The sequence below is a fragment of the Corvus brachyrhynchos genome, unplaced genomic scaffold, assembly GCF_000691975.1.
Source record: "Corvus brachyrhynchos isolate BGI_N302 unplaced genomic scaffold, ASM69197v1 scaffold94, whole genome shotgun sequence".
Lineage (NCBI taxonomy): Eukaryota > Metazoa > Chordata > Aves > Passeriformes > Corvidae > Corvus > Corvus brachyrhynchos.
Genome location: NW_008238330.1, coordinates 6,183,364 through 6,195,361, shown reverse-complemented (window position 1 = coordinate 6,195,361; position 11,998 = coordinate 6,183,364). Strand labels below are relative to the sequence as shown.

The window sequence follows — 11,998 nt, the reverse complement described above, 5'->3', positions numbered from 1 at the left end:
TGGGTGGTGGGGGGGTGTGTGTGTGTGGAGGAAATGAATATTTTTTTTCCAGAAATAGTTACTGATTTCAGTGAAATCACACAGGTTGGGCAGTAAAAACACTTCATTAACTACTGTCATCTGCTCAAAGAGGCAGTCTCAGCCTTCACTGTTATGGTCTGAAAGAATTCATTACTTGACACATAGCAGTACTGGCCTAAAGCACACCTACAGGTACACTTCCATGTGGCATCAATTACTAATTAAATGAGTAAGAAAAACTTCTGTCAAATGATTGTACAGAAGTTTATGTAGCTCAGCAAAGCAAAAAGAACATTACCTACCCAAGGGTCAATCTGGGGTGTGAAAAAACCAGGGACATTAAGCTGGAGCTTCACTCTATGTCTAAGTATTTATATCATTAAATCAAAACCACCAAAAATCTTCTTTTTAGGATTTTGTCTATCAACAGAAATAATTCAGTGCATTACCTATAAGCTGTCCAAGGCTAGACAGTATTTTCATTACCTGAATTCACCCTGGATTCCCATAGGAACAAGCCAAACCAACACAAGCCATACATTTTCTCATCTACAAATGTGGTTTGCACCAGCATGGATACATGGTTTGCTGTCCAAAAACCTTAATTAACATCAACCACAATTGTGCTACCACTATCAGGGGTAAGGAAACCCATAGGAGTAGCAAAAGTCTCGGCAGCTGTATCAGTCTGTTGCACAGTTGTGCAGCATACAAAGCTATAACGTATACCAAAAGTCCAGCAAAAAGCAGATCAGTGTGCCAGAAGGTACTGGCACACAGCTAAATGTCAATACAGATACTAAGATTTAGGAGCTGTCATAAGTAAAGAACTGCTGAATTGTGAACAGGAGCAGGCAGCAGGTAACTGCTGCGTAAGTGTGTGGGTGAATGTATGAAACGGAACCCCTGAAACTGAACCCCTGAACTCTCAGGCAGAAGGCTGCTACTTGCAAGCTGCAACCACTCTTGGCTGCTGGAAATGTTGATGATACGTAGACTAAAAAAAGCGGTGTATCCCAAATCCTCCAGTTAATAAAGAGACAGGAGACCAGAGCACTAGTTAAAAGGCTGATCATGTGCTGTTCTTATGCCCATATATTATTTAGACTGGAGGAACTGGGAACGTGGTTTCCAGAAAGAAGATTTGGTCCCAGGAGATGAATTCCTGAAAGGAAGAAGTGGTCTCAGAAAGCAGAAGGAGGCCGAAGAAGAAGGTGAAGATCCTGGCCTTGGGAGGCATCTGGGAAATGCAGGAAGATCCTGAAGATGATGGACATCAATGTTGTACATCAGTGATGGACATCAATGCCAGGGGATGCCGAGGGACTGTGTCTGAGATGGGCAACTGCAAGCAGCATCACAGCAGGAACAAACGTGACTTTCTGTCCGATTCCACTAGTAGTGACGCCCCCTGCAGGGAAGGGGAAACTTAGGGAATGAAAGGGTGGTGGGAGGGAGGAAGTTAGTGTGAGAAAAAATAAATAGGGTAAAGTCTGTAATGTCATTGTTTCTTCAATAAAACCTGGTACCCAGATGCTCCCCACGCTGGAATTTATTACAGTGTAATAAACACTGCAAGACAGACAACATCTCACCTTGCTGCTGTAAACAGGCGTGCAGATAAACACAGATCACTCCCTGCATATTATAAAGGAAACTACAATGAAATCATAATTTTCAACTGCATGTCATTTTTAACAGACCATGTCTTCAGAATTAGAAGTCAGGCCATGTGTTTGCAGCATCCTTCAGTGTACAAGATAAACTTATGTTGAAGAGGAAAACAGCTCTGGGTTGTGTATACCTGGAAAACTAAAATTTTGGCAGTTCAGAGAAGAGCATTGGTGAAGTTGCAGTTACTTGCATTCCTATTACCAAAGCAGCAAAACATGCGATGCTCCATGTGAGCCACAAGGATCACTGCTCTCTGAGACATCCTTCTATATTAAGGACAGCAACAAGCAAATGTGGGTAGGCATTTTACTCTACATGATGGCAGTGCTCTACTTCCTGCAAAAGCATTTCTGTTGAGCGCCTCATTTTAAGACTTCTGCAACTCATAGTAAGGTAAAGCTTCTAATAATTTTGCTTCTAGATAATGCTTTTGTCGGCTATTCAGCATTATAATTATCCACATAACAGTGACACTCTGATAGGCAAGGACTCTAAAGAGAAAATAATGTTCTTACAAGAAGGTCAGCTCTAAAGAAGATGCACTTAATTTCCTTATCTGTAAACACCTGATGTCCCATGTGAGCTCTGGAAAAGTACATAGCAGGACATTAAAACCCCACTTGCATTCTGCTTCATTACTTGGCCTTTAGAAAACCTTGAGCTTTCCATTATGTTATTCACTAGAGTTGATACCAGGAGCAATGGTACCAGGAGCCTGCTCACTACTGAGTAGGGTGTTTGGCGGTTTTTTAATGTACTTTTTGGTTAAAAACCACCATGGCTAACATCACATTAAAATACTAATTGTAGATGTTCTAGAAATGTTTATTGTTTTCCACCTAATTAAACAGCAAATGTTGGTCAACATTTTTTAAAGTCTCTTTTGACTAAGGATTAACTGCAGTTTCATATTAATAGCAATTTCCCCCAAATTAAAGTGAGCTTGAAAATTATCTAGTAACAAATGTGAAACATGTTTGATGCTGTTCAAGGACAAATTAGAATTTAAAATATATTTCCACCCTCTTTTCTCAGCTAAGCAGTTCTTGATTATCCAATTTACTGATAACATTTTTGCCTCATCTCAGAGGAGGAAGCCCTCCCAGAGGATAAAGAAACTAAATATTTGCTTTTCAATATTTGCTTTAAAGTGTGTTTAACTCTTTGTTAACAAAGCAAAATAATAATTTAATGCAGGGATAATGTGTAGCCCCCTGTAGCTTCTCTACAAATGTGGGGCTGTGCGAATTGGATACTTTTTGTCATGTTTATCAAAAATAGGAGTAGAAGTAGATGGAGTACACCTGTACTGCGCATACCATATGTGTTTCTGCATCTTTATATCTGTTTATTACCATTTTATTTATTTTAACAGACAAACTATCCACTGTTTGGAAATTTTGGAGAGTCCACATGACCATGTTTTTGTTTGCCCTAAACCTTAATACAGCAGGTCAGAGATTACTTAAGCAATTCTCACTCATATTGACTCTGAAAAGAGTAAGAAGAAGATTTACGTGCCCAGAGCTATGCATTGTCATATACTGAAATGAAGTCTCCTAAATACAGGAGTAAATTTAGTGGAGGGAATGAGGAGGTAGAGACAGGGATTGTGGATCATTTAGTAATATATGGGATGGCACCTGGTACCAGTTATTGAAAAGGTTATACAATGGCACTTTTTCAATGAATCAGGCTGACTGGGATTGGAAGTGACATCTGGAGATCATCTAGTGCAATTCCCTGCTGAATCAGGTTCTACTAGAGCAGGTTGCACAGGATAATGGCCAGATGAGTGCCTGTTGCCCCTTGTCCTCTCTCTGGGCACCACTGAGCCTGGCTTCATCCTCTTGAACACCCCCTTTCAGGTACGTATAGACATTGATGAGATCCCCTCTTAGCTGCCTTTACTCCTGGCTGAACAGACACATCTCCCTTAGCCTGTCCTCTAAGGGAGGTGCTCCAGGTCCCCAGTCATCTTTGTAGCCCTCCAGCAGACCTGCTCTAGGAGGTCCATGTATCTCTTGCCCAAGGAGCCCAGAACTGGACACAGCATATGTGGCCTCACCAGGGCTGAGTGGAGGGGCAGGATCACCTCTCTTGCACTGTTGGCAATGTTCTTCCTAATGCACCCCAGGATGCCATTGGCCTTCCGGGCCACAAGGGCACTGCTGGCTCGTGGACAGCTTGTTTTCCGCTGGGACCCACAAATCGTTCTCGGCAGAACTGCTTTCCAGCAGGTCAGCTCCCAGCCTGTGCTGGTGTCTGGGATTATTCCTCCGCAGGTGCAGGACCCTGCATTTGCCTTTGCTCAATTTCTGGAGCTTCCCCTCCGTACAACTCTCCAGGTTGTCCAGGTCTCACTAGGTGGCAGCACAGGACTCTGGGGTATTGGCCACTCCTCGTGGTTTTGTAATGCCAGTGAACTTGCTGAGGATGCATCAGCCTCTTCATCCAGGTCATTGATGAATAAGTTGCACAAGACCGGACCTGGTACCAACCCCTGGGGAACACCACTAGCAGTGAGTGTCCATCTAGACTCTCTGTCTCTGCCATTCAACCAGTTCTCAATCCACATAAATGTCCACTCATCTAACACTTCCTCAGTTTGCCTATGAGGATGTTAGGGGAGACAATGTCAAAAGTCTTGCTGAAGTCAAGGTAGTCAACATCCACCACTCTCCCCTCATCTACCCAGCCAGTCATGCCATCACAGAAGGCAGTCAGATTGGTCAGGCATAATTTCATGGATTTTCCTCACAATCAAAACAAAAGGAGTCTGCTTTTGAAAGCCTCTTTCCATAGGAAAAGTCTTAATAACAAACACCATTCACACAGAAATTGATATAGTAGTAGCAGTAGTTTGTCATCCGGAAAGTAGATGTGGGAAGGCTCGGCTGTGACTACACAAGTCCTGCTCCAGGAGTATGTCCTCCTCACTGGAAGTTCTTTACCCTTCCCTGCAACTCCCATACTGATGAAGCTCTTCCCTCAAGATCATCTGTGTTGGGAGACGCTAGAGAGACTGGGAAGAGTGGAGGGCAGGACTGAATAAATAACATTATTTTTTCCTTCATCCTGCAAGATAAATAAAAATGCCCTTTTTTGGTTTTGGTTTTTCCAAGATCTCTGTCCAAAGAATCTTCCAAACCACCATAGCCTTGGGAAAGCAGTCAGTTAGAGTCACGCTTCCAAGAGTACTTCTACTTTGTCTAGCTGCCAAGAAGTGGTGATCCATCTGTGACTGTTTACTGCACCTTTGTCTACCTGGATAATGCTGCATATTGGCAGGTTTGGACCAAACCAGAATGCCTACTTAATGAAGTGAGGCAGCAAGCTTAAAAAAATTCAAGCGTATTTTTTAGGAGTGAGCTGATCAGACTGGAGGCAGAAAGCACTGTGTCATAGTTCCTGTGAAATTTTTCTATATTTAATAAACATCCACATAAATTACAGTTATATAAACACTTCCTCTAACCATGGAGTTTTTCCAGTACTTATTAGTCGCAGTTACTGATAGTCTAAGAGAAGAAATTCAAATGCAGGATCTAATACAAAAGGGGAGCCATGGCTTCAATCCAGACCTCTTTCTTTCCTTTATTCCTGCATTTGAAAACCTTGCCAATTTATCAGCTTTGAGCCTAACTTTCTGGAGGATGTTTCAATACAGCTTTGGGGATAAAAGTGGTTGAAAGTTCTAGCAGCCACAACTGCACAGAGAAATAAAGAAATACAGGCGGCTTTTAAAAGATGAGGTGAGAAAGAATTATTCATGGTACTTTTTTGGCTGTCTGAAACTCCAGAATGACTGGCTAAACCGGAACAGACGGTGATAGGAGTGAGTCAATACTGAAGGGATAACAAAATTTCACTGCTTAAGCACTATTGATTAATAGACTGAAAGGAAATTATGCTACAGCTATATTTGGGGTTTATCTTTTTTACTAGCTTATTTGTTTTCCACAGGTTTCTCTAAGTGGAATTTGGTTAGTTCCCTGAGAAGGCAGGTACTGAGTTATTTACCTCCAGAGCTGCAAAGGTCCAGAGAATCTCCATCCAAACCAGAAACCTGGTTGCCCTGAGAACATCTATACATGCATATATCTCAGGTACCTAAGCCAGGGGTGGCATGATCCAGAAGGACCTGGTTTTGACTATTACTGGGCATTGCAGGCCACAGTTTTTTCTGGTCTTTCTGCAAGTTTGTTCCAGGCAAACATGCTCTGACAGGTATGCCAAAACACCAGGTGTCTGGTTAAAATTCTGTACCATAGTTAAGGTTAAGAATGGAGTGAAACAGCTAAGTACACTTTAGAAACACAAAGAAACGTGTGATGTTATAAATGAGCATCTATTTCTTTAAAACACAGCTTTAAAAGATTGACTTCAAAGCAATATATTCTTAAAAGCAAGGCGCCTTACTTTTTTGCTGCATTACTTATATTTGACCAAGATGGGAATATATTAATTACATGTAATATTCTTGGAATATGTGGAAAATAACATTTTTTCCATGTGAATCAGCACAGGAAATGATCTGGAAATGAGTAAAACGTTGAGAAGTCTACAGATGGAGGTTTTTCTTAAAAAATACACAATGTTTTTCAACTATAGAGTACTGACATCATGTTTTCTTCAACAGTGAAGTGTCACAGAGATGATTGATGACACACCAGAGACTGAAGAAGAGCAAGAACTTGCTTCTGATCAGCATAGTTTAAGACTGTAATCTGATGCAACATTAATTTAACAGTATCTATTTTTGCTGGTGCCAGGCAATTTTCCTCCCCTAACTTGCCATTGCCAAAGCTTACCACATTCTTGCTAAACACAGAAAGTGGTAGATAACATGAAGCAAACTCAGAGGTATTCTGACTTGGTTTTCTTTTCACTGTGATGTGAAATAAAAACCCCATAAATCCAGTGCCTCCTAAATGATGATCTAGTAATGCATTCCACAAGACACTTTGATTATCAAAATTTTCCCTTGCTGGGGTTAGATATTAAAATAGTAATAAATACTACTACTAAACCCAGTAAATTAATGGTTTTCTAAGAGACATACTGTGAGAGGATGTTCAAGGGTGGATATGTTTAGGAAAATATGTAGCCCTCCATGGAGCTGAAATCTCAGTCCTAAACGAACTGATGCTAGGCACTCACGGCAGCAAAACAGTGAGTGGGAGAGAGGAGTACAGAGTCTGCTCCAACACACTATTGATTTGGTCTGAAATTATGTGAATTATTACTGTTGAATTCATTATTAGAACTGATGATTTTATTGGAGTATTAGATGCTGTAAAATGGATTCTGCATGCACTCTTCAAAGCTCCCTCAAATGGGAAATTTCCTCCATTATTTAATTTGTCAGAAAATTACTGCTTCTGTATCAATTTTTTCTTCTGTTTACTGAGGTGGAACTTGAGTTCCAGTCTAGTACAGTTAGTAGGAACACTCTGACTCCTGCCTCTGAAGTGAGGTATGAAGCACACTATTAATACTCTTTTTTCTTTTTTGAAATCAAATCAATAAACAGATTTTCTTGTGAATATGTTGCATTGCACTCTGGGATGCATGAAAAACATTTGAAAGAGTAAATTTACTGATATATATATATATATACTGATTATACTGCATCCCAAAGGCAATATTTGGCTCACAGTGTCCAGGAATCAAAGATGGTGCATGTATTTTTTTGTAGTAAGATAATGTTTCAAATTCTTTCATTTGGCTGGGAAAAGAGCAGCATAGGGAACCTGCTGCCTGTGCTCCAAGTGTCCTGTTCACTCTGAAGCTACAGAGAGATTCTGTCGCACGAGTGAGACTGAAGCAGTTGGTGCACATTCATGCTGTGCACTGTTCATTACACTGCCGCGTACCAAACAGAGCTGCTTAGTTCATAGATCAGAGAGCCATTTAAGGTGAACCTGGAAACATTCTTGGTGGCAAAACTGAAACCATCTAAAGTCAAGACACAATTTTCCTGGACTCTTTCCTCCAGTCTTCAAAACATGTATCTGTCTTTGCCTTTATTCTCATCAATGAGGAATTTAAAGTCATAGACTCATTGTTCTTAAATGTCACTGTCTGTGAAAAATAAAAATGGAGAGAACAAATAGGCTCCATGTTTCAAGCATAAATTCAGAGTCCCTGAACAGAAGTGAGGCTTTTTCAGTCTGTCTTTGGGAGCAGGCTTGACAGGGTTTCCTGAAAGCTGCCTGTTTCGTTTCACTATTCCTATAACCACAGTTGCACAACTTATATGGATTAATTGAACAGCAAACAGTAATATCTAAATCTACCATGCTGCTTAAAATACAATACAGCAAAACTAAACATGACTGCAGTAAGGATCAAAGAGAGAAGATTGCAGGAATAGAGAAGACATTTGTCTATGAAAATCAGGGCATCTATACTCTAAGGCATTACAAGGTAAAACTCTCAACATCTTCTCTGCCTTACCTCCAAGCAAAGATGAGCTGGAGGAGGTCAGAGCAATTCACCTGACTCAGACTGCTACCAGACAAAATAGGTCACATTAGTTTCTGCAGCAATTATAAAAGGCCTCTTTAGCTATCGAAGTGGCTGAGATACAGAAGAGAAAAGCGAAGCCATCAGCAGAGAGAACAGAAAAAATTTCAGAAAGCATGGGGGGTTAAAGCTGATGTTTTGAAGCTTAGGGCTGTGCTTCAGGACTTTCCTATTCCAGGCGGACACAGATTGCCCAGCAAAGGAGAAGGGCATGGGTGTTTATGAACTGGATTTACTCTCTGCAAAGTTTTCTGCCAGCAATAATCCGTCATGAGCAGCAGTATTTTGAAACAGTACTGCTGAGTCATGCAGATTTGTGATGATATTAATCTCTATACAACTTCACAAGAAGCTGCCAGAAATTCAAAGAACTTATATTTGCAGGATATATTTGTGAAAATAAGCTTTGATAGAACATCCATCCACATTACTGAAGGAGACAAATTCTGGGCCTTTTTCCATATATAAACTAACTACCCTTCCAGACTTCCTGTCAATCTCTGGACTGTGAACTTCCCTGATACTGATACTTTACTGCTTCTGTCTTTCATTTATTTTACCACTTCAAGTAGAAAAAACCTTAAAAGACTGGAAAATTACATGAAAAATTTGGGATTAAAATTCCTCAGTTTCCTTGGATTCAGTACAGCTGTGGTGCAGTGAGAATATAAGTTAATTTATGGAAGCAAGATTGTCTTGCATGAGATGTAATGTTCTGTAGACAGCTGCCTTTTCCAAAGAACACAAATTCCTCGCCCATGTGGGGAACACTGAGCACCTTCATCTGAAAAATCTTGAGCAGTCCGTTCAGCATCTTTCAAGAACTTACCATATTGTTACCTAAAAGGCAATGACTTCCATGCTAAGGGACATAAGTTTCTTACAGTAAGCTGTAGAAATTACTGGCAATATTTTATACCCAAAGACCTGTACTACTTCTACATGAAGCTAAATCAGTGTTTAACTCCTCGTCCTGCCTAAAAGCTTGGAAATCGTGTCACTCACTTTCACATTGGTAAACTGCCATTGAATTTATTCCTGCTCTACTGTGCTGGGACAAATAGATGGTAAGTAAGCAAGAAGACCAAATCACGTGCACAGCACTATCCATGAGGATGTGAGTTTCTAGGATCAGATTTCTGAATAGCAACTCCTGCAGCTTCCCACTGTGGTGGCCATGCACGTTCTACACCTCCAGGCGCTTGCACTTCTCTCTTGACATCTCCTTGCACAGCCCCATAGGTTATCTGCATGAAGGCTGGCTTTTTAGATCTTCACACTGCACTGAAAATTACCTTACAAGAGGGGCTCAGCATGAAGTTTTTTTCTGCACACTAGAGACAATAACAAAATTAGCTCCTCTGTGTCTGTCACTCAGTCCCTGGCAGGAACTTACATACTCATGGACAGTTTCAGTGAGCAGAGAGGCCTGTCTTTCAAGGGTATAAAGTTAATATGAGGTTTTGTGCAGAGCAGGCATCAGGTAGAAGAATCCCAAGAAAGTCTGCAGTGTAAATTCAGCTGTTACATTTGGGTTTTGACCCGGTGTCCCAAAATATTCCCCCTAGACAGCCAACGCGTGCGCACACACACACACTCTCAGAAGTAAGAGCCTACCACCCCGAAGATGCTACTTCTTGTCCCTTAGGTCATATGTGGGACAGCTTAGGAAGGTAGGCATGGTCACCACAGTGAAAGGGAATTGGGGGCCATGTGGGCTATGAGGGCAGACACGAGGAGCAAGAGAGTTTAAATTACTGGTGTGGAAAAGAGTGAGGATAGTGGACATATTTGCAATATGGATTTCTGCTGCTTCTAGTGTAGCATAAAACAGAACTTGTGCTTGGTGCTCAGTATAACCTGAATGACAGAGGAGTTTGATTCCAGCTGAATCCCTCACCTGTAATTTGTGATAACAATATGTGTCTACAAGGCAAGACATCTGTCAACCAATATAGAACTTGTGCTAGCCTGTGGCAGATATGATGTAAGTCCAGAACTTCTCTGCACGAATATTCTCAAGTAGACATCTGGGCTCACAGAAGTTAGAGAAAGGTCACCCTGCAAGTTCTAGCATGGACACACAATGAGATTTAAAAAAAAAGGTTTCTTACCAACAATCATATGATTGCAGATATCACAGAAGGTTGGTTTTTTGAAGATGTGCTCCTGGAAGATGTGAGTCTTGTTTTCTGGCAGCTGCTGGACTCTGGTGGGTGAAGACACATGGGTCTCTGAGTTGGGGAGCTGCCCAGTGCTTGTGCTCACCTCAGGCATCAAGTCTACTTGCAATTTCACATCACTATTAGTCCTCTGGAAGAAATTGTCCGCACTTTTACTCCGCAAGCCTTTAGTCTTGAAGGAGAGGGATCGTTTCAGTTTCTGCAGCTGCAGCAAATAAAACAGTTATAATCACAATTTTTTTCTACTTTAAAAGCAATGCAAGGTTGCTGGTTTTGGGGTGTGTTGTTGCCAAGTGAACCTGGGAGCTACCATCAGGCCTTGAACCACATGAACAATAAAATTTAGAATTTAAATTCTAATTTAATAAAGTTTAGAATTTAACCAGCAATTTCCGAGCAAAAAAAGACATCCCAATCAGAAAACAACCTACCCTACATATATTTTCTGATGGACAATAAACTTGATAGCACTAATGAATGCTTCTTTTGGTCTCTATTTGCAGGTATGAAGCAAAGAAGCATTGCTGAAAGTTGTATGCATTGGAGAATATATCCTTTGTATTCAAGCATATGGGAACTTAGAGTATTATTCACCCTCTAACAGTACTTAAGCAGTCTGTAAAACCATTACAGGAACAGCTGTTATACGGTGGTACACGCCAACTGAATTCAGTAAATATATTTGATATACTTAATTTTTTTGAATTTGGCAGAAACAAAGATTATATGCATTTGATTAGCTTTGACTAAGAAATTCTACTTTCATTTATTTTTTTTAAAGGAAAGAAGTCTTAACAGCAGTAAGAGTGTAATTAGCTGGCCAATTGATAGCTAATGCATTAATTAATACTAGTTAACACACATTCACATATGTTCTTGTTTATTGTATTGTGTGTTGATTGTCAGATGATCAAGCACCACAATAAAGCATTACTAACTTAGAGTTGTTAGCTCGAACTCTTTATCTGTAAACTCTCTTGTGCCATATTAGCCATCCTCTCATCCATCCTCCTCCCCAGTTTGGTATAAGGCTGCAAAGGGCACTGGATGAGGCAAAGAAAGGATTAGGAAATTAGCCACACAAATCAGTGGGTTTGTCAGCTCCGACATCCCACAGGGAGAGGCCAGGTAAAAGGAAAGCCAGCTCTGAGTCTGCTTCTTCTGAGTCTGCTATTGCCCTCTCTGAAGTGCAATAATTCTGTATCACCTTTCACTCAGCATTATTCAAACCACTGCAAAATAATTTCAATGACCACTGCTATTCTCTGGGTGACTGTGATGTGACAACTGAAATTTTCCATGCCTCTCAGGCTGTCTGTGGTAACCAGTTTTTTTGCAGGAATGGTTTATATTAGAAACTGTTTATGTTAGAAGCAATGATTATTTGGAATCATAATTCACACTAATATAAAGGGAAGGAGTTCACATGCTTTCCCAAAAAAGCATAGAACTGGTACGTCACACTGACTTAGTGGCCTCAGAGCACTTGCTCTCCCTAGATTCTGTTCCTGATCCATCTGTTTTCTTTATGATGTGGCTGACAGCATGCTGTTGGAGAGGAGAGTCAAGACACTCTGGGGGTAAGGCGC

General features: G+C 40.8%; 1 protein-coding gene across 1 annotated transcript in view; it reads right to left on the bottom strand.

Moving 5' to 3' along the window:
- Window positions 1-11,998, bottom strand: part of STAC (SH3 and cysteine rich domain) — a 71,380-nt gene that overhangs the window by 36,903 nt on the left and 22,479 nt on the right. Inside the window, exon 2 of the mRNA XM_008633851.2 lies at window positions 10,341-10,614. Within this exon, the coding sequence (XP_008632073.1) occupies window positions 10,341-10,614 (274 nt within the window). The remainder of the gene's footprint in view (window positions 1-10,340; window positions 10,615-11,998) is intronic.